The sequence below is a fragment of the Lygodium microphyllum genome, chromosome 1 (assembly GCF_053477565.2).
Source record: "Lygodium microphyllum isolate KBCC chromosome 1, Lygodium_microphyllum_v1.1.10, whole genome shotgun sequence".
In the NCBI taxonomy this organism is placed as follows: Eukaryota; Viridiplantae; Streptophyta; class Polypodiopsida; order Schizaeales; family Lygodiaceae; genus Lygodium; species Lygodium microphyllum.
This window is the reverse complement of record NC_141135.1, coordinates 66,016,114-66,039,686: the sequence shown is the minus strand read 5'-3', so window position 1 is coordinate 66,039,686 and position 23,573 is coordinate 66,016,114. Positions and strand designations below refer to the sequence as shown.

Here is a 23,573-nt window from a genome sequence, read left to right as displayed (position 1 = left end):
TGACTCTCAAGTGCCCCTAGTGTTGCATAACCTCGTGCTAGACCTGCCTTTGATGCCCCTCTTAATGAAAATTGTGGGCGAGAGAAGGTGACTTCCAAATAGACATAATCCCTCACATGCTCCACAATGTCTCCCCGAGTTGTGAATTGGTATATTGATCTAGTCATCCATGTTGTTGAAGTACTGAAGACCATGGTTTTGGTCCTCCCAAGGTTTACTCTCAGGTCTCTCTCTCTACAAAAGACATGCAAAGCATCTAGGTGGCGCTACAATCCCTTCGATGAATTTGAAATGAGAACAATATCATTTGCGTACAATAATATTGGTATCAACACCCCTGCTAGGCTGGCTCGTCCTCCTCCTCCTTAGTCAATGTAATCACTTCATCTATATAAAACCAAACAGTGTGGGTGACTTGTTTCACTCCTATGGTATTATCCATCCTCTTTGAAAGCCTCCCAAGTGTCCACTCGTACATGACCTGTCATGGTCTCATATAATGCATAGGTACCCCATCGCATACCCTCTGGTACTCCAATGTCTTGCAATTCATAGTTTAGAGTGAATCATGAGATCAATTTCTTTGTACTTCCTTTCATTCATGGTGCGTGAAGTCTATCCATGCTTGTTAGATCTTGGTGAGATGGTCCAATCACGAACTCTACAGCCCTATGTCTTGTATCATATGTTCTTAGAAGGAGTGTTGAACATTGCTTCCATGGATGGTTGTGTCAATTCTTGATCAGATTCATCTCCCAAATAATCATTTTTCACGGTTTGATGCTTACATTTGCCTGCATTATATATCCCCATAATTAATTGCAATCACACACTGTGTGCTAGGCCACTCAACTTATACTTCGAACACATCAAATCAAACCAATAGGCCATCACAACCCCAAAGACACTCAACAGTTGCTGTCACAGTCACAATCATAGTCACAGCAAGTAACATCACTTTCATGATAGTCAATCACTATTCCTATGCCAGCATCACATCACACGGAGAATGATCCATCACTATCACTACATCAAGTCAGTCATCACATCCCAATCGTTGCGTTCTTATGACTCCCTGCAAGTCACTGTATGGGGAGACTGTAGATGGCCAGCAGACATGTGACCTCAATCTGTTGCACTACTGCTGAGTATCACACAGCATATGATTTTCCAATAGTGTATGATCTTCCAATTGCATCAGTTCCAATCACTCTGTCATGACAACATTCATAGTATTCACCTCAATCTAAGCATTCAGTCACAGCCGAAGACTTTAAGTCACAAATGCATTTCATTTCATTATGATCAGAGCATTCACAGTATTTAGTTGTGCCAGCATTCACACAATAGTCAATCATGACAGTATGTTGTCATAGGTCATGGTATTTTGTCACCAAGTCACTCCATTTCATTGCAGGTTACAATATTCCTCATAGGTCATGGAACATTTTCCCTTGCTAAAGGTGCTGATCACGACAGCAAGGCAAGATAGGTCACAGTTGCATCTCATGCTCAAAGTGGTCATGCATACATCCTCGCAACAGCAAGATAGGTCATGCCAGTATTTAAAAAAACATTCGTCACAACATACTCTCGTCTTAGAGAACATTCATGTTGGAGGTCAACTATGGATGTGAAGCACTTCGAGGAAGAGTGAGAGTGACGGCTAGAGAGAGTCAAAGAGGGAGTGAAAGTTAAAATTAGATTTGAGTGTACCAACAATGTGTTGGTACACAAAGAATAAAATGTATTTATACTTAGGGCACGTAAGGGTGCATTCACATGTACAACTAAATAATGTGTGTGTACTTTACACAGAGGTCAAACGGGCCTTTATCCCAACAACCTCCCACTCAAAGGTCTGAAGTGAACCTCTAACTAACCCCCACTAGTCGTATGCAATGCTCATGCTGAGCTTTGCTTAGACTTTTAGTGAGAACATCTACAAGGTTGTCTTGTGTTTTGATCTTGATCAATGTGATGAGACCATCTTCCAAAATCTGTCTAATAAATTGATATTGCACATCTGTATGCTCTGTGCGTGAATGATACATGGCATTCTTAGCCAAATACACAGCACTTTGGCTATCACATTCCAAAACTACAGTACCCATAGACATGCCGAGATCCTCTGCCAGTCTGCTCAACCATATAGCTTCCTTAGAAGCTTCAGTAGCTGATATGTATTCAGCTTAAGTGGTACGCAATGCGACGATGTTTTGCAACCTGGAACACCAAGAAACATACCCACAAGCAGCTGTAAAGACATACCCGCTGGTGGACCTACGAGTGTCCAAGACACTTGCCATGTCTGCATCACAATCGCCCTGCAAACTAAGTGCACCCTACCCATAGAAAATACACTTGACAGCCTCCCAATGTGTTTTGCCAGGATTTGACATAAACCTGCTAACTCCCACTGTATGAGCAATGTTTGGACAAGTGGCAACCATAGCATGCATAAGAGAGCCACAAGCTGATGCATAAGGGACTCCCTTCATAGCATTTGCTTCCACGTCATCTTTCGGGCTGTTAGCGATACTAAGCTTAAGATAAGAAGGCAAGGGTACTCCAAAAGGCTTAGCTTCAGCCATGTCAAATCTGTCCAGTACCTTTTCAATGTACTTTTCTTGAGATAAAAACAATAATTTCTGCATTCTATCCCTACGAATCCTCATGCCCAAAATATGCTCTGCATTCCCCAAATCTTTCATGGAGAAGGCTGATTTCAGCTGATTTTTGAGAGCATCCAAGCTAGTCTTTCTTTTCCCAACTAGCAACATATCATCCACATACAAAACAAGTATGATGGGGCTACCATCTGTATCCTTTTTCATGTACAAACAATGATCTACATGGATGCGTGGAAACCCATGAGATAGCATAAAAGTGTCACACTTTTTGTACCACTGCAGTGGTGCTTGCTTCAGCCCATATAGGCTGCGTTTTAGTTTACACACCATCTGCTCTTTTCGAGGAACTACAAAGCCCTCAGGCTGTTTCATGTAGATTTCCTTATCAATGTCACCATGCAAGAAAGCTGTTTTTACATCCATTTGATACAACTCTAAGTTTAATACAGCAGTGAGAGCAAAAAGCACACGTAGAGTGGTCATCTTCATAATAGCTGAGAAGACCTCTTGGAAGTCAATCCCTTCCTTCTGTGCATACCCTTTGGCATTCAGTCTTGCCTTGTACTTGGGTTTCCCATCAACTGTCTTTACTTTGTACACTCATTTGTTTGGAAGAGGCTTCCTTTCTTTGGGCAATGACACAAGATCCCAAGTATCATTTGCATATAGAGATTTAATATCTTCGTATATAGCTAGCTCCCACTTACAGCTGAATTTGCATGACTTGGCCTTTTTGTATGTAAGAGGCTTAACCTCATCTGTAAGCATCACATAATGCAAGGAGGGGTCAAACCTATGTGGTTGCCTTCTTATGCGTGTAGACTTGCGTACCCAATGATCAACATTTTTAGAAATTGGGTGTACATCTGGAGGTATGTTATTTTCAGAATTTTTGGCTGCTATAAGCTATTTTCAGCATGGTGTTCATGCTGTACAGCACCTTCATTTTCATTACCAGCACCTGCATTCTCGTAATCAGCAAGTCTATCTTGCAGTCCATGACGTCCTCGTACTTCTATTTGCTGTCCATCATCATTTGGCTCAAAAGTAACCCGCTGATCATCAGTTTCAGCCTGTGGTACAGCACCATGAGGCTCATTTTCTGAAGTAATAGGTGGCTACAACCTCTAAAATTTGACCTTTTTCATATCTTCATTAGAGGCTAAAGTACCTTTCAACAAATTTGCCTCGTTAAACACAACATTACGGCTGCGAATAATTTTCTTGGACTGAGGTAACCACTCTGTAGCCAAATTCACCCTTGTCACCATAGCCCATAAAAATGCCTTTGGTGGATTTTGGGTCAAGTTTGTTCCTTAGCTCATCTATAACATGCACAAAAGCATCATAGCCAAATATGCGTAAATGGTCATATGAGGCCGATTTGCCACGCTGTAGCCCTTCAGGTGCGCTAGAGATGAGGACTATGTCGTCCGCATATAGTAAGATGGGTATCAGTGTCCCTCCCAAGCTCGATCCCTTCTCGCCCAATCTATCTATGTACTCTGAGATCTCATCAATGTAGAGGCCAAATAGGGTGGGTGAGAGTGGGCATCCCTGCTTGACTCCGATGGTGTTGGTTATCTCCTTTGACAGCCCTCTTGGTGCCCGGACTCGGCCTGTTACCGATTCGTATAGTGTCACTATCCCCCATCGCATTTCGATTGGGACCTCCAGTTCCTGTAGTCTCTGCATGAGTCTCGCTCGTGGGACTGTGTCAAAGGCCTTGCGAAAGTCCACAAAGTAGTAGTACACCCGTCTTCCGTGTGCTCTGCCCTCCTCTATGATGGCTCTCAGTGTGAGGATATGGTCAAGGGTGCAGAAACCCCTCCTAAACCTTGCTTGTCTTGCCGCCCGATGTTGGTGTTGCTCTGCCCACTTGCTCAGCTCGTGGTCCAGTATGGATCCATAGAGCTTGGCTAGTACATGGCCAACCATGACTGTTCGGTAGTTCGTGGGAACCATAGGGTCTCCGGTCTTCAAGATAGGTATTATGGTGTTGGCTGACCAGCTGGCAAGGAAGCCTTCGCATAGGGCTCTGTTGAACATGTGTGCTAGGAGAGGTGCCAGTATGTCTCTGGCATGGGTCAAATGCTCTGCTACCAAGCCTTCGTGGTCTTGGGCACGGCCATTTTGGAGTCTATCAATGGCGTCCCGAACCCGCCCCGTGCTGAAGAATGTGGATGATCTGGGTTTGCTCCCTAGGGGCTGGGGTAGCTGGGGCTGCTTGGGTACTTGGTATAGTGAGGTTGCATATGTGTGCCAAGTGTCCAGGGAGGTGATGGGTGTCTGGGCTCGGGGTTCCTGAAACGCCTTCCATGCCTCTCTGCTGTCCTGTCCTAAGAATAGCTGGTAGAATTTGTGTTCCACTTTGGAGAGGTAGGCTCGTTTCTTCCGTCGCACTAGACGACGGAAGATCAAGCGTGCCTATTTACGCGTGTCTACTCCCTGTGCTTCGTCCTGTTGAAGACGGAGCCGGGTTTCCTTGCACTCTGCCTCGTACCAGCTATTTTGTGGGACCTTCTTCTTCGGAGGGGTGGAGTGGGGGGATGTGTGGGGAAAGTATTCGGCAGCCGAGGTGTGTAGTGTGCCTGCCAACTGTGCTGTGACCTCCTCCAGGGGTGCGTGGGGGTCCATTTCCTACAGGCTCCAGTAGAGATGGTCAGAGTATGCTATCGCCGTTAGCCTGGTAAAGTGGTACCTGGGGAATCTTGGGGGGGGGGGTTGCTTGGTGGGGGGGTTAGGTCATACCTGCAGGTTATGTCAAATTGCAGGTAGGCATGATTGGCAGCCACTGCGAGTGGGCGAGGTGATATTTTAAAGGACTGGATGTCGGGGATAAGTGATAGAGGGCCGAGGAAATAGTCCACTGTGCTTGCTCCCAGTTTCTGTGTGGGTGCTCCATGTGCCCCCCGTCCGGTGCAATTGGCCGCGTGCTTGTGTGGGAAGCATGTGAGGGCCTCCGACCCGGGCCATCTGTCGAGACCGTTGAGGATGGCTAGTCCGTGTGCCCCCCCTAACGCCAGTAGGTGTTCACCATATTGGGTGCATTTAGCTGTGTCCTGTGATCCCCGGTTGAGTCCTATCTCCTCCGGTGCGATCTCTTTGTACATGTGGTCTTCGCTCTCGAAGAAGGGGATATGCCTCTGTGCTGTGTGTGCGTTGAAGTCTCCGGCCAACATGACATCCCCCAAGCTGGAGTAGTGCATGATATCTTCATATAGTGGTAGGTATGGTGACTCACCCTTCGTATTGCGTATGGGGAGCGTGCTAGTGGGAAATAGCACACCGCCATGTATATGTCTCGGGGGCGATTTGTGTGTATCCGGATCCACATGAACCGAGCTTCCTGATCTTTCCGCATGACTTGCACCGTGGGCTGTAACTCCTCCCTGTACAACACAGCCACCCCTCCGGTCCCTCCTTTTGTTCGGGCTCTAGGGCGGCATGCCGTCTCCCATCTATATCCCCTCAATTCTGGTAAGTAGGTGCCTGGGCTTTGGTGGGTTTCTGTGTAGAGGACGATGTCCTTGCCGATGAAGGTCTCCTGGAATAATCCTGCATCTGTTTTCATAGCTCCGTTGCAGTTTCACACTGCAAACCTCAGGTGGGTCTCATAGGCCGCGGCCCATCATTGGCGTTTATCTGTGATGATGACACGACCATCTCTGTATACTGCCCATTTTCCTGCTTTGCGAGACTCTAGGATCTGTGGCATGCATACTTTACGGTGTGCCACCTGTGCGGGTGTGAGGTCATCCTCCAGGTAGACATTTTCCCCTTTTAGAGCTGTCCTTTTGGAGAGGAAGGCTCGTCTAGATTCTAGGTTGGGAAATTTAAGGATAAGAGGTCTTCCCTTGGTGAGGTCTTTCCCTACGCGCCATGCGTTCTTTACTATTTGAGGGTCCGCTACTCCCAGCTTTTCACATATCTGTTTCGCGTCTGCCAGGGGGCTATCCCCTTCCTTCCATCCGACTACCCGGATGTGGAGCTCTCTAAGCTTTCTCCTTTTCTCCTCCTCCAGTGCTGCATTCACAAACTCCTCCTTCTTTGTTGGTGACTTCTTGGCTACCTCAATCCATTTGGAGTTCTCGGCCACTTCGGCTTGTGCTTGTTTCACTATATTCGCCCATGTGTTGAGCTCCTTTGTTACTTGTGTCTTCAGCTCGTTGATCTCGGTTTGCACCTTGGTGGGAGTTGTTTTGGTGATTTCTCCTTCCTCATTCTTGAGTAGATCCAGCTGGTTTCTATATTCATCGAGCTCGTGCCTCAATTCTTCGATCACCTTGTTTCTCTCCTGGAGGGACGTTTCAATGTCCACCTTCCAGGAGGTGAAGTGTGATGCGATCTCGGCGTAGATTTCGTTCCTCCAGTCTTGCACTTTCGTGCTTATTTCCTCCTTGATTTGGTGTGCAGTTTCTGCGCACATTGCTGCCATGATTTCCTTGATGTTGCTGATGTCTTGGTCATGCGCCTTGCATACATCTCAGAGGGCCTCCATGCCTTTCCTTGTGTGGTAGTTTGTCACCTTGTCAATGCTACTCCAAATCGCTAAGTATTTCTCATTTTTCTCCCCTCTTGTGCGGTTCCCTTGTGACGGGGATGTCTTGCTCGAGCCCATCATCTTCCTCACGGTTCTTGGGCTTGCCCAGGGGATGTGTGCATCTGGCCTCATTGTGATGGCAGATGCGTGATGGGCGGTGGTAGAGGGTGGCTGAAAATTTGGGTGGTGTGATATGGGTTCCGAGTCCGAGGCGCGAGGGAGGCCTGTAGCAGGGCGGGGGAGGGGGGGGGGCGGCGGTTGCTACAAAGAGAGGAGAGATGGCGACTGCTCTTGTCGGAAGAGCAGGGAGGGCGATGGTAGGGGCGGGCTGCGTGCATGGTCTGGCGGCTTGTACGGTATGGACGGGGAGGGTGGTCACGTGGAGAGGGGGGCGTCCGATTGTGACATGGGGAGGGGGCTTCCGATTGTGGGGGGAACTCGGACGAGATTGTGGGGGGAGCTCGGATGAGGGCGGGACTCGGACGAGAGACGTCCGAATGTGGGGGGAACTCGGACGAGATGGTGGGGGGAACTCGGAGGAGGGCGGGACTCGGACGAGGGACAGACAGCGGGGAGAGACGGGCGATGACGGCGATGATGGGGTGATGATGGGGTGAGAGAGAGAGAGAGAGAGAGAGAGAGAGGACCTGCGGACGTGCCTAAGAGAGACCCCTCTCTCTCTCTCTCTCTCGAAGAGAGAGAATCGCGAGAGATGGCGCCCTGTTGCCTGCGTGCCCCGTCACGCCGTCTGACTGCCCGCCGCTTGACTGCCCGTCGCGCCCCGTCGTCGTCTGACTGCCGTCGTGTCCTGTCGTCTGCGAGCCTGTCGCCTGAGCGGCCCGTTCGCTGTGCGCCCAGTCGCCTGCCTGCCCCGACACCTGCGTGCCCCCTCGTCCACGAGCCAGGGTGCCCCGTCGCCAAGCCGCCCAGTCCTGTCCCCGCCCTCGCACTCGCCCGTCAGTCGTCTGTCCTGGGCGCGGGGACCCCTGCCGTCGCCCTTCAGTCACACAGCCCTGCGCATCACCCTGTTTCATCCCGCTGAATCGTCTGCAGCCGCCCCGTCAACTTCACCTGTGCTGCTGTTCGAGGCTCCGCCTGTGTGTGCTCCTCCTTTCGTGCAGAGGCGCCCAGCTCCTGTAAAACCCTAAACCTGACCATCGTCAGAGAGGCAGCGTCCAGGATAGCGTGCCCCCTGCTCTGTACACAGTGAGAGAGAGAGAGAGAGGGCGAGAGAGCGAGCGGTCCTGATCTGCACTGTCGGTCAGTCCTTCTTCGAGATCAACTCGTCATACACGATGGCTGGTTTGGATCTGGATTTCATAGACCAAACGGTGGCAGCACTTGGCCCGGACTCTGATGCTGAGGAACCGGAGGATATGGCTCCGTGCACTGAAGAATTGCCCCCGGGTCCTGACATCCAGCCTGCGGGTAAACGTACCAAGCATACCCCGGAAGAGATAGGTGTTACTCCGGATCGTTCCTATGCGCAGGTTGCTTCGGATTCTGTGGACTCTCAGGAGGTGGACTGGGAGCATCTGTTGGAATTTGCCAACACTCTGCTTGGTGAATATGTTCAACATAATCAGGAAGCCTTCTCTGACTCTGCTCCAGACGATGTTCTGGAAGCTACCGTCGACCCAAAAACTGTCCTACGCTCCTTTTCGGTATTTTATGATCGCGCGGTGATACTCTTCTTCATTGGTCGAATCCCACTGCTTTCCCGTATTCGCCAATGGCTGCAGAGTCTGCTACAAGGGGAATGTGTTGAAGAGATTTTTGTTGGATCCCGAGGTTTTTTTGAGGTCCTCTTGAAAACAGAGACGCACCGTGCTGCTCTCCTGTCTAAACTGCCTTTGTTTTTTGATCGTCGGTTGGTTCATGTGGTTCCATGGCGCCCGATGGCAGATTTCCAACGCCTCCTGCAACGTGAATGCCCTGTGTGGGTAGAAGTGGAAAATTGTCCGGCTGTTTATTGGCCGCTATTGAAGGATGCTATGGCCGCTGTGGGCACGGTTCTGGTCCCTCCCAGTCTCAGGGCTGTGAATCGCAACCGCTTGTGCATGTTATGGGATACTGCAAGGAAACGCCCTGCTTGGTTACGCCTCAATTGCTCTGGCATGCATCCGTTACACTTTCGTTTGAAATGGGGCAATTTTGCAGGCCATTGCTTTTCCTGTGGACAGTTGGGGCACTTTATGGCTGAATGCCCCGAGCAACAACACGTTTCAGATGCGGTTCATGTTGCTCCGCCCATGGAAGATATGGTGTGTGATGCTCCGCCGCTGGATACTATCCACCCGCCCCAAGTTCTGGCCAAAGGTAAACAACAGGTTTCGGGTCTGGATTCCCGTGCCACTGATTGGGTTGAAGTACGTGTCAAAAAAGGCAACAGGATTGGTGCTGGCATGGAGAGTACTGTGCCTACTACCTCACCAGATTCCATGCGAACATATATGCGCAGGAAGGAAATGATGTCTTCCGAGCGCTCTGCTCCTGCTATGGTTTCTTCAGCTCCCCGTCATCAGCCTGCCAGGAAAATGTATTCGGATCGTCTAAAGGGTCCACCTGCACAGCTGGCTTTTGATACCAGAGGCAACGTCATTACTCCGTGGGACCGTCGTTACCCACGTTTCAACCCCAAGCAAGCAGATATGCCGTCTACTTCCAAATCTGGTCCTCAGAACTCTTTTGCGGTGTTGGCGGATTTCTTGGATGAGGGAGTCCTGGACATTCTCGCCGACAAAGTCAAATCGAGGCAAACTGTGCCTCGTACCTGATTGTGTTTTGAATACACATGAAAATAGCCACGTGGAATGTGCGAGGAATTTGTTCTCGCCACAAGCAACATGCCATGTGGACTGCATTGTATGAGAATCAGTGGGATGTCCTGTGCGCTGTTGAGCACAAGAGTCACGGTGACGCCGGTAAAGTTGTGGATTGCCATGACTTTCGTTTGTTCTATGCAGGAACACAAGCCATGCATTATTCGGGTGTGCTCATGATTGTACATGCCAAATATCAACCTGTTCTTATTAAAAATGATGTTCATGGCCGCTTTTTGGTGGTTGAAATCTTATTCGAAGGGGAAATCCTATGGTTACTTGGCCTCTATGCTCCGAATGATTCGTTATCTCGCCGGGAGCTTTGGCAGACTTTGCAGACTTCCTTGTCACTTGGCAGACGGGGCTTCTTCATGGGGGATTTCAATATGTGTGTTGATTCTTCCCAGTCTACATCGGAGCACTCGGTCATGGATGCGCCGGAAAGTCGTATGTGGCACGAGTTGGCTCTTGCTGTTCTTAAGCAAGATCTTTGTTCCTGGCTACACCCGTCTTCTCCAGGCTTTACTTTCCATTCGGCCCAGTATGCCATAACATGGTCGCGGTTGGACCGTATATATATCATGCAGAATGATGATTTTCTGCCTGAGATGCTCAAAATAAAAGTGTTGCAGCAATATGTCTTGTCGGACCATTTCCCTCTGCAGTTTGAGTTGCTTGCATAAACCATTGCCCCTTTCAAGCAATTTCTGGAGAGACTCCCTTTGCGTTTCAACTCGTCCTACTTAAAGCATACAATTTTTCAGGGCTATATGCAGCAATTGCTTGACAGATTCTTCTTGGACTTTTCCTCTCAGGGCACTGTGTGATTTGAAAGATTGCTCTCTAATGTGCAGCGGGTTGCTCGGCGATATGGGATCTATCATGCCTCTCTTTGTCGGCGCCGTCGACAGGCAGCGGAGGACCTGCTGCTTTTGGTTCGCTCCCTGCTGGTGGACACTCCGGATGATGCATTTCTGCTTGCACTGGCCATGCGGGTGGCCGATCTTATTAAAGAATTCCAGTTAAAATCGTATCAGCAGGCCAAATTGCAACATCTGACAGAGACTTTGCAAGATAGTGCATGTCAAACCCATAAGTTCTTTCGAGCTCTCCATGCCTCTCCTGCCCGAGAGAATATGACCAGACTCGAGGATGCACAAGGCCACCTTATACTGGATCCACAGACTATTGTGCATATGTGCAGGAATTATTTCCGTGACCTTCTCGGTTCCGCTTCTCCACCTTCAGCCCAAATTACTCAGGCCCGTTCGGTTTTTTATGACCTGGTCCGCAATCAGCTTCCACAGGTCATGCAAGCTACTCTGGAGTCAGATATCGGTGAAGCAGAGGTTATGAATGTCTTGTTACACTTGCCCAAAGATAAAAGTCCGGGTTGGGATGGTCTCACCAATGAGTTCTTTGAAGCTTTCGCTACCCAACTGGCGAAACCATTGCAGGCTTTGTTTCAGCAGGTGTGGGAAACGGGGATCATGCCTCCCTCATGGAAACAAGGACTTATTAAACTGCTTTCAAAAGTTCCTTCGCCATCTAAGTTGACACAGTGGCGCCCCATTTCTTTGATGGGTTCAATGTACAAAATCTTTTCCAAAGTAATGGCGAATTGGCTCCATAAGCATCTCCCTGCCCTTGTGCACCCTCTCCAGTATGGTTTCATTAAGGGCCGAAATATTCTACACAATGTTTTGAATGCCCAATTGGCCATTGATTATGCCCGGCATTCTAATCAGGAGGTGGTACTGATTCAACTGGACCTGGAAAAGGCTTTTGACTATCTGGACTGGTCTTTCGTTGCTGACCTTATGTCTGCTATGGGCTTTGGTGCTCGGATGTCTCGTCTGATCTACACCATTAGTGCTGCGGCGTCTTCGCGAGTCATGCTGAACGGAGGTGTTACTGCGCCATTTGTCCTTGCCCGTTCTGTCAGACAGGGGTGCCCCTTGAGCCCTTTATTCTTTGCCCTTGCGACACATCCAGTTCTTTCCATGTTATCACATATGGCCACCTCTTCCCAGTTGGCCGGACTGTCGCTTCCTACAGGACAACACTTTATTAGCCAATCCCTGGCGGATGATACTTTTATGATTTTGCGTGCGGACAAGGATAACCTTCGAAAAGCATTGGATGTTTGGGGTCTCTTTGGTCAGGCGTCAGGCCTTCGTATCAATGCGCTCAAATCAACCATTCTAAGCTGCACGGAGTCGGATTTGCAGTCCTTGGACTGGCAGGGTCTGGTTGTTCCTCGAGGTTCCATTGTCAGGCATCTTGGATACCCTTTGGGTGTTGATGTTCCCCCAAAGCAGCTTCTGCAGTGGATTTCTCAGAAAATGGTGGCCAAGTTTATGTATTGGAAGTCTCAGGCCTGGCCTTTTCATGTTCGCCTCAAAGTAGCCCAGATAATTATGTTGCCAATGCTCACATATTTCTTGCCATTGTTGCCCTGGACTCCTACGACTCTGAATGCTCTCACTCAGTCTATTCGCTTCATGCTATGGAAGAAGGACTCATTGCATGCAGGTATTTCCTGGATCTCGTGGTCGCATGCGTGCACCCCCAAATGCATGGGTGGCGGAGCTATTTTAGATGCCCAAACTCACATGCAGGCACTCCGTTGGTCCCTTTTCCGCGCCATGTGCTCGAATGATCATCATCCGTGGGTCGCTATCGCCCGTTATTTCCTCGAGGGCCATGGGCTTCGGCATGGCAATACCCAACTCCGGAGTTCTTGGTGGCACGTTCTTAATGCTGATTCGCGGTTTTCCAGTTTTTCTTCATCGCTGCTTACTCATTTGGTGTGTTCTTGGAAACATGTTCTTCAAAAGGCTCAGTGGCACCCAACGGAGGATCGCCTGGCTACTAACTCTTTTCAATTGGAATTACTGGCAGTCTCGCGTTTACTTTCGTGGGAAGGTAAACGGGAGCTTAGACCACAATTCAACCGGATGGCACGTTTGGGCTTGTCTTCAGTTGCGGATGCCACCCTTGCCAGTCGCAATGTGCTTATATCGTTTCGTACTGCTAGGAGGCTTTTCCGGATCCCTCGTGGATACAGGCCTTTATGGGAACAGCTTTTGACGGTGCTTCAGAGCAGACAACCCTTTCCTGCTCTTGCTTTGGATCATCCCTGGCAGGATTGGGACCTACAAGGCCGGCTGCATTTGAGCAAAGCTTCTGCTAACCAAGTGTATCATCTTCTGATTAAAGATAATCAATGGCTAGTTACTAAAGCGAATGCTTTATGGGGATTGCGTAAATCCCGGTCATGGTGGAGGGCAACTGTGATGGAGGGCTGGGTCAACAAGACACCCTTTAAATACAAAGTCTTTCTTTGGAGAGTGATGATTGGGGGTCTTCCGATTGCTTCGGCTCTTTCCAAGCGACGAATCTCCAATGGCACCTGTTTCTTTTGCACCACTACTATGGAATCCGCCCGCCACCGATTTATTTCTTGCCCCGTCGCTAAGAAAGTCTGGTTATTTTTGTCGGCCGTTTGGCGAGGAGCGGTTGGTATCACACTACGCCCCTTTGATTGGGTTTTGGGCCAGCCCAAATACCCTACTCCCGCACAGCCACATATGAAGCTCATGTATCACTTTCTTCGATACTGGGGCTGTTGGCATAACTGGACCATTCGGAATGCTTTTCTGTTTGACTCTGCCCATAATGTTCAGCGGCATATTGTGAGGCTTAAGGGCCTCTTGTATTGGCAGTTAGCTCTTCTCCATCGTTCTGATTTGCTCTCTACGGAGGACTTCCGTCCTTGGCATATGGCAATTTCCTCCGCATCCTTGCCATGAAATTGTAACTTGTAGTGCTTAGCACCTCTTCACACGATGGCTTGGATTGTCGTCATGTATCTTGTAATCAAGTAATCTTGTATTTTTTTTCGTAATTAATACAATTACCTTTTATGAAAAAAGAGAGAGAGAGAGAGAGAGAGAGAGAGAGAGAGAGAGAGAGAGCATGCAATAAGCAAGCTCATCGTGGAGCTCGAAACATATCAAGGATTTGCGTACATATGTATCTATGATGCATGCATGCATGCATGCAAACGCACATGCACACACACACACACACACAGAGAAGAGAGAGAGAGAGAGAGAGAGAGAGAGAGAGAGAGAGAGAGAGAGAGAGAGAGAGAGAGAGAGAGATCTGCAGTGGTGCTGTGCTGCCGTAAACCCTAGCCAGTGTACAGCTGAAATCATCTTAGAGAAGGAGCGCTTGTTCACACAGGTCACCGGCAGGTATACCTCATCCGATGCCCCGCTAGCCCTCAGCACTGTGTCTACTGCCCGTGGGTGCTTGCAATGTGCATGTTGCTGTGCCAAGAGAGAGAGCGAGAGACATAATCCGGGAGCACGCGACTGCGACCTTGCACAGATTAGAGAGCTGACCTGCCCCTGTACACAGAGAGAGAGAGAGAGAGAGAGAGAGAGAGAGAGAGAGAGAGAGAGAGAGAGAGAGAGAGAGAGAGAGAGAGAGAGAGAGAGAGAGAGAGAGAAAGAGGGAGGGAAAAAAGAGAGAGAGAGTTGGGAAAAAAAGAGAGAGAGAGTTGTTAAAGTGGTGATACAACATGGCTGGTCTGTACATGGACTTTATTGACCAAACGGTGGCAGCCCTTGGTCCCGATTCCAAAACAGAGGAACCAGAGGATATGGTTCCTTGTACAGAGGAGATGCCACCTGCTCCTCACTTCCAGCCTGCGGGCAAACGCACCAAGCATACTTCGGAAGATACAATGGATCATCAGGATCATCAAGAACGTTCTTATGCTCAGGTTGCTTCTGATTCTGTGGATTCTCAGGATGCTGACTGGGAGCATTTGTTGGAGTTTGCCAACACTATGCCTGGTGATTATGTTCAACATAATCATAAAGCGTTTTCTGACTCTGAAACTGAAGATGTTCTGGAAGCCACTGTGCATCCTAAAAATGTTTTGCGCTCATTCTCAGTGTTTTATGAACGTGCTGTTATACTCTTCTTCACTGGGAGGATCCCAGTACTTTCCTATATTCGCCAGTGGCTGCAAAGTCTACTACAAGGGGAGTGTGTTGAAGAGATTTTTGTTGGGCCTCGAGGCTTTTATGAGGTCCTGTTGAAAACCAAGAAGCATCGTGCCGATCTGCTGACTAAACTGCCATTGTTCTTTGATCGCCGTTTGGTCCATGCTGTGCCATGGCGCCCAATGGCACATTCTCAGCGCTTGCTTCAACACGAATGCCCAATGTGGGTTGAAGTGGCAATCTATTGGCCACTGTTAAAGGATGCCATGGCCGTTGTGCGCACTGTTTTCGTTCCCTCGAGCCTAAGGGCCACGAATCGTAACCGTTTGTGCCTATTATGGGACACTGCTCGGAAAAGGCTTGCTTGGTTACGTCTTAATTGCTCTGGCATGCATCCTTTGCACTTTCGTTTGAAATGGGGTAACTTTGCAGGGCATTGTTTTTCATGTGGAAAATTCAGGCATTTTATGGCCAAATGTCGAGTGAAGCAACCGACTTCAGATGCTGAGCATGCTTTGCCTTCCATGAAAGATATGGTGCTTGATGCTCCGTCGCAGGATGCAACCCAGCCACCTAAAGTTTTGGATAAGGGGAAGCAACATGTTTCACGTTTGGATTCCCGTGACATTGACTGGGTAGATATACGTGTTAAAAAAGGTAAAAGGTTTGATGCTGGCATGGTGGATACAATGCCTAATGCTTCACCAGATTCCTTGCGTACTTATATGCGCCGGAAAGCCATGTTGTCTTCAGAGCACACTACTCATGCTATGGTTTCTTCTGCTTCTTGCAATCAGCCCACTAGGAAAGTATATACGGATGGTCCGAAGGGCCCACCTGCTAAGTTGGCTTTTGAAGCTAGAGGTAATGTGATTACCCCATGGGATCGTCGTTATCCCCGTTCCATCCCCAAGACAGTGGATACACTGTCTACCTCTAAATCTCGCCGTTAGAACTCTTTTGCCGTGTTAGCTGATTTTTTGAATGAGGGAGTCCTTGACATTCTAGCAGAAAAGGTCAAATCGAGGCAAGCTTTGCCTCGTTCCTAATTTTCTTTTTAAATACACATGAAGATAGCCACGTGGAATGTGCGATTCATTCTCGCAATAAGCAACATGCCATGTGGAGTTTATTGCATGAGAATCAGTGGGATGCCTTGTGTGCTGTTGAGCACAAGAGTCACGGTCAAGCAGGAAAAGTTGTGGATTGCCATGGGTTTCACTTGTTTTATGCAGGGACACATGCCATGCATTATTCTGGTGTGCTTAGATTGTACATGAGAAATATCACCCTGTTCTTATTAAAAATGATGTGCATGGTCGTTTTGTTGTGATTGAAGTTCTATTTGAAGGAGAGATATTATGGTTGCTTGACTCTATGCTCCAAATGACCCTTTCTCCTGCCGGGATCTTTGGAATACTTTGCAGTCCTCCTTGTCGCTTGACAGACGGGGTTTTTTAATGGGGGATTTTAATATGTGTGTTGATTCTTCACAGTCCACATCATAGCATTCGGTGATGGATGCTCCGGAAAGCCGTGTGTGGAATGTGTTTGCTCTTTCCGTACTTAAGCAAGATCTCTGGTCATGGCTACACCCTTCTTCTACAGGGTTTACTTTTCATTCTATAGAGTATACAACTACATGCTCGCGGTTGGACAGCATGAACATCATGCAGGATGATGCTTTTATTCTTGAGATGCTGGAAATGAAAGTGAGGCAGCAATATGCCTTGTCGAACCATTTTCCTCCACAGCTTGCGATGCTTGTTCAAGCCATTGCACCTTTTAAGCAATTTCTGGATAGACTTCCTTTGCATTTCAACTCATCTTATTTGAAGCATTCAATCTTTCAGGGTTATATGCAGCAATTGATTGATAGATTTTTATTGGACTTCTCCTCTGAGGGCAATGCTTCTTTGGAAAGATTGCTCTCTAACGTGCAGCAGGTTGTCCGGTAGTATGGGATCCATCATGCCTCTCTTTGTCGGCGGCGTCGACATGCAGCGGAGGAATTATTGGCTTTAGTTCGTTCTCTGCTGGTGGCGACTCCAGATGATGTATTTCTGCTGCCATTGGCTATGCGTTTGGCTGATCTTATTAAAGAGTTTTAGTTGGAATCTTATCAGCAAGCCAAACTGCAAAATTTGACTGAGAATTTGCAAGATAGTGCTTGTCAGACTCATAAGTTCTTTCGAGCTCTCTATGCATCTCCTGCTCGAGAGAATACGACTGCTCGAGAGAATACGACTAGACTCCAGGATGCAGAAGGGACTATTGTGAATATGTACAGGAATTATTTTCTAGACCTTCTTGGTTCTATTTCTTCACCTTTTGACCAAATTACTCATGCCCGCTTAGTTTTCTATGATTTGGTCCGCAATCCGGTTCCACATGACATGTTAACTACTTTGGAGGCAAATATTCGTGAGGCGGAGGTTATGGATGTGTTGTTACACTTGCCCAAGGATAAAAGTCCCGATTGGGATGGTCTCACCAATGAATTCTTTGAGGTTTTTGCTACCCGACTGGTGAAACCATTGACGGCTATGTTTCAGCAGGTTTGGGAAACAGGTTCATGCCTTCCTCATGGAAAGGACTTATCAAACTACTTCCAAAAGTTCCTTCGCCGTCTATGTTGAAACATTGGCGAATCGGCTCCATAAGCATCTTCCTGTCATTGTGCATCCTCTTCAATATGGTTTCATTAAGTGCCGAAACATTCTGCATAATGTCTTAAATGTGCAAATGGCTATTGACTATGCAAGGCACTCTAATCAGGAGGTGGTATTGATTCAATTGGACCTGGAAAAGGCTTTTGATTATTTAGACTGGTCTTTCATTGCAGAACTTATGTCTACTATGGGCTTTGGTACTCGGATGTCTCGTTTGATCTACACCATTAGTGTTGCGGCTTCTTCGCGAGTTATGCTAAATGGTGGTCTTACCGAGCCATTTGTCCTTGCACGCTATGTGAGACAAGGTTGCCGTTTGAGTCCTCTCTTTTTTGCCCTTGCGACTCATCAGGTTCTTTCGACGTTATCGCATATGGCAGCTTCTACTCAGTTGGCTGGATTGTCTCTTCCTTTTGGACAGCACTACTACATTGAATGCTCTCACTCAGTACATTCTTTTGATGTTATGGAAGGACTCCTTGCATGCAGGCATCTCATGAATTTCTGGGTCGCATGCATGTACCCCCAAACGCATGGGTGGTGGGGCTATTTTGGATGCCAAAACTCATATGCTAGCACTCCGTTCGTCTCTTTTTCGTGCCATGTGCTTTGATCATCACCCGTGGGTCTTTATAGCCCGTTATTTTCTTGAGGATCATGGGCTTGTGCATGGTAATACCCAAATTCGGAGCTCCTGGTGGCATGTTCTTAATGCAGAATCTCGGTTTTCTAGTCCTTCATCATCCCTGCTTGCTCATTCGGCATGTTCCTGGAAATTGGTTCTCCAGAAGGCTCAGTGGCATCCAGCGGAGGAGCGCTTAGCTACTAACTCTTTTCAACTGGAATTCTTGGCAACCTCGCGATTACTTTCTTGGGAAGGCAAACATGAGCTCAGACCAAAATTTAACCGCATGGCACGTTTGGGCTTGACTTTAGTTGCGGATGCCACCCTTGCCAGTCGCAATGTGTTGATATCGTTTCGTACAGCCAGGAGGCTTTTCAAGATCCCTCGTGGATACCGTGATTTATGGGGACAGCTTTTGATGGTGCTCCAGAGCAGACAACCCTTTCTTGCCCTTGCTTCGGATCGTCCCTGGCAGGACTGGGACCTTGCAGGCCGGCTGAATTTGGAAAAGGCCTCAGTTAACCAGGTGTATCATCTTCTGATTAAAGATCATCAATGGCTGGTTACTAAAGCTAATACTGTATGGGGATTGCGTAAATCTCAGTCATGGTGGAAGGTAACTGTGATGGAGGGTTGGTTGAACAAGATACCTTTCAAATGCAAGGTCTTTCTTTGGAGGGTGATGATTGGTGGTCTTCCTCTTGCTTCAGCCCTTTCCAAGCGTCGAATCTCCAAGCGAGCAGTGGTTAGTTTCGCGCTAAGCCCTTTTGATTGGGTTTTTGTGCGGCCCAAATACCCGACACTGGCACGGCTGCATATGAAGATCTTGTTTCACTTTCTTAGATACTAGGGCTGTTGGCACAATTGGACCATTTGGAATACTTTTCTTTTTTATTCAGCCTCTAATGTTCAGGGACATATTGCTAGGCTTAAAGGTCTCTTGCATTGGCAGATAGATCTCATTTGACACTCTGACTTACTCCCTCGGGAAGACTTACTTCCCTAGCATATCGCAATTTCCTCTGCGTCTTTGCCATGACTTTTGTAACTCATTTGTCGTTTAGTACTTTATAAATATAACATCCATTACGGAAAAAAAAAAAGAGAGCAGGCAATAGATGATCCACTCAAATGTGGAGGAAAACAAAAAAAGAAGAAGATTAAAGTCTCCTTATTTGTGTCATTGCTGCCCCTTCCCTACAAGGGGAACACGGCTACAATGTTCCAACTAGAGAATGCTTGTCCACAAACCGGGGCTCGAACATTCCATTGTGATGGTGTGTTCCCCATTCTTGATTGTTAAGGGGCAGTGTGACCATCAAGGGACAACATTTTAGCGTTCCAAGCACGGGTTTCCTTTGTTCAAGGTCATTATGTATGTTTCTCTTGGATTTTCAGTCTTAAGGTGGTGTAAGATAGACAAGATTGATGTGGTTAGATATTTCTATAAAGCATCCTCAAATGCAGGACACACTATCAAATCTAAACTTAAGGAATCTCACAACTCTAGGAACATCCACACAAACCAAACCAGCTTGTGAAGGGAAAAGAAACAAGGAAGAGAGGAGGAAAATAAAGGGAGGAGTTTTTTGTGTGTGTGTTTTTTTTGGTGGGGTGGGCAGGGGGGCTGGGTTGGTGTTGTGTTCTTCTTGCTTGCTTGGTTGTTTTTTAATATCTTATTGCACTGTGCTGACCCTTTCACATCAATCAACCATGCCATATCATAAAGGTTTATCAAATATTCAATGCTGTATCTTCCTTTTGCTCAAAGACTGATCATTCGTATGGACATTACAGGAAAAAAGTTCACTTGAGTAAAGCAAAAAATTAGGTCGAGCAAGGTTGTAATTTGAATGCTTTTCTAGTCATACCTTATCCAAAGAGTCTCTCCTCCTCCTCGTGCTATCCTGTAGGCCTGCATTTAGTGCAGCATTAAAATCTGGTTTCCTTGGTGTTTGCATTGAGAAGTAGCTCATGCCCGTTTTTGAAGGCGAAAATTCAACAGACTCTCGTGGAGTTAAAGTTGGTCTTGTCCTGCCGAAGTGAAATGAACTTCTTTTGCTAGACTTCTCATCCAAGCCCATGCTCTCCAATTTGGATATAGATGTTTCAATATTCGCATGAAATTCCTCTTTTCTAGGAAAAGATTGCTTTAAAACTTCAATTTGGATGGCAAGTCGTTCTGACAGCTTCTGTGCCACTGCCATTTGTGTATTTACTGTGCCATAAAGTATTTGCATGCGCTGAAAATACCTGTTTCATTATTGATATTTTTATTTATTTCAAAAGGTAGCAACACAACCAAAATTTTCAAGACTGCTACCACTTCATACAAATAACCCTAACTGCAGATCTTCTCATTCACATATTGAATTTGCACACTACTTACGCACTACAAATCCAACATGACAGGCAAAAATGCCATCTCTACGTGAGTCTTATCTAAGTGTGTGCCCATAGTGCAGCTTAATAAACTTGAACTGCACAAACAAGAGGGGATGTTACATTAAAAATTCCTCATAAAGGTGTAGTATTTTCATAGATTTTGTAGTAGGATTATCCCGTACAAGTCAAGGTCATAATGTAATTTGGGTAATGGTTGATCAATGGACGAAAATGGCTCAGTTCTTTCCAATCAAGGAGATCCCATGTGTTGCCTAGCCTCTTTGTTGCACATTTGTATAAACCTTGTGGTTGTCATAGAAATAGTCAGTGACGTTGACCCTAAGTACACAACTTGAGTTCAATTGACACAAACTAAGAGGAGAAATCAGACCATGGAGGACATGTTGCATGTGCATATCTCACTCACTTTCTTTGTTTGAGTCCCAAATCCACAAGGCAGCCTCTCTCCTCCACCTCATCCTCTCAGAGCCACCCTGTGTCTTCTTCCATCTCTTGTGAAGAGTGTGGATAATCTCTATCCAAGTCCTCGAAAGAGTCTATAATCTGGATGCATTCTAAACATTTATAGCATCACTGCACCTCAAAGTCCAAATGTACTGAGCTATAATATAAGCAATCAGCTTCCATTTGTGACACTTGTCCTTGGGCTCACTGTGAATGCAAGTAATCTGAAGCAGGGATCTTGCTTTGATGTCCAATGATGAGGAAAGAAAAGCACCCCTGAACATACTCATACCCAGATGCCGCATGGCTCTCTGTCTTGAACCCAAGCTACAGCCCCCCAAGTTGCCACCATGGTCTTTGTTGTGTGTAGAATATCATCCCAAGGCTCTTCTTCATATCTCCTAAGCTCTTGGACAAGCCAACATGCGGTCTCTCTTTGTCTCCTTTGGCTCACCATGCTTGGTGCATGCTGTTGGGTCCTTGCCATATCCAAGCAAACTGCCAAGCATTAAGCTCTTGTGAGCTAATAGCCATAGGAAGAGGGATATCCTCCCAAGTAGAAATCTCTCATCTAGCCTCTTCCAAAAGTATAATAAGAAATAATCTAAGATGCCCTATCTATGCCAATGGAAGACGGCTGCTTGCTTTGCCTTGATCTTGCTCATTTGAATTTTCCTCTTCAACCTAGTGGTGTAGCCAAAGAAGGCCTATCAAGGAATGGATCCTTCCACACCTACTCTTTTGGAGCCCATTGAAATCTCTGGAGAGATCACTGATAAGCCCAACATTTCCATCCATCTACTAGATATGTGGGTGAGTTTGGGTCAATGTATCACCTCCCTCTCATAATATGCCACTACTCTAATACTTTGCCTAGAGCATCCTCTGAACATTGTGTTGTTTAAGTCCTCTCATTGGCGGTGGCCATCATCCTCAATCATAAAAATGAATGTCTTGTGTTTGCTATTCCTAACAGCTACTATAGAATGTTCCCTCTAGAGAAGAGACCTACCCAAGTCTCAAAAGTGTCTATATCCGTCCCTCAAATCAGCACGTACTCCCTTTGTCACGGTCTCAATCACAGTCCTCACTCCCCTGAGGCCATGTAGTCTATGCCTCTAAATCCCTTGTTGAAGCTCCCAAAATGCAAACTAGTCTTTGATTAAGGCAGCAACTTGTCTACCCTAGGATAGATAACTGCTCCTTACGAGAGTATGGCCTGACTATAATCTCAAATAGTCATTGAAGAGAAGGGGCTGCCTCCTCTTCTCTTCGATTGTGGTTGGTGGTAGCTGATCAAGGCCAAATGAAATTGATCTCCTTAATCTGATAATAGCAGCTGCAAATGTGACCTCAAAGCTGCTCCCTAAGTCTACTCCTATCTCTAAAAATCCACTGAATTCTACGCTGCCATGGTCCTCCATGCGTAAATACAACAAACTGATGCCCCCCTACCATAAGCTTCTTCCAAGGCTCCTTGCCTAGAAGAAGACCCTTGAAAACGACAATAGCAAATAAGCCTTTGAAAATGAGAATAGCCAATAAGCCTTTACTTTGGATATCTCGGTCCATGATCCCCATGACTCCTCTAGATTTGGGTTGTATGATGACAACCCATAAAGTAATTGATAAGGCCCTTCACCTGGCCAATGCATGACTTGGAGAATGCCCAATAGGAAGGGGTATGCCAAATGGTCACAAGAGGAACTTGGTTGGTGATCAACACTCGCCCTCCTAGGAAGAGCCTCACAAACCTCCAATGAAGGAACTTTTGTGTGATGCTTGGAAGAAGAGCTGCCCATTGCTACTCCGAAGTAATGTTAGTCCTTGCATGGCATCCAAGATCTCACTCTAGTCTTGCGAGAAACCTAGGTGAAATCCCTGAGTAATCATCATTCTATCTACCCAAATCCATAGGAGCTGTGCCAACTAATTAAGGCACCACTGCTTTACGGAGTATCTCCATGGGTCATGGCAGCTACAAAGGCTCTAAAGCTACTCTCATTCCCATCTAAATAAACATTTGTATTGTTAGCCAACTCCATGTCAAGAAGATCCTTGAACTCATGGCTAGCTAGATACCTCTAATATCATAGATTTGCCTCTAAAGAAGGAGCTCATAATCTCTGCTACAAATAAGAACAAGAAGGGGGGCCATGGGCAGCTCTATCTCACTAATCTCCAGATGCTGAAAATTGAAAGCCCTTACAGCTACAAGATGGGAACCTTGATATGGCCATCTTATATATATCTCCTTCTTGGCTACCTTCAAAAGGAAATACAATTACTCCACATGTTCATCTCTCTTATAACCATGTTTCTTGTGTATAGCGCATTGCATTCGAGAAGTAGATTTTATCCTTGCACCCATTGCCTTTATCACAACTTTGGTCAAAACAACTAGTTT

General features: G+C 46.9%; 1 protein-coding gene across 6 annotated transcripts in view; it reads right to left on the bottom strand.

Moving 5' to 3' along the window:
* The window catches only part of LNO1 (Nuclear pore complex protein), a 207,234-nt gene that overhangs the window by 14,858 nt on the left and 168,803 nt on the right, over positions 1 to 23,573 (bottom strand). For all 6 annotated transcript variants that reach the window (XR_015690891.1, XR_015690892.1, XM_087678094.1 and 3 more), the window contains one exon: positions 20,188 to 20,569. Coding sequence is in view for 4 of the 6 variants with exons in the window: in XM_087678094.1 (XP_087534220.1) it covers positions 20,188 to 20,569 (382 nt within the window). In the remaining 2 variants the exon portion in view is untranslated. The remainder of the gene's footprint in view (positions 1 to 20,187; positions 20,570 to 23,573) is intronic.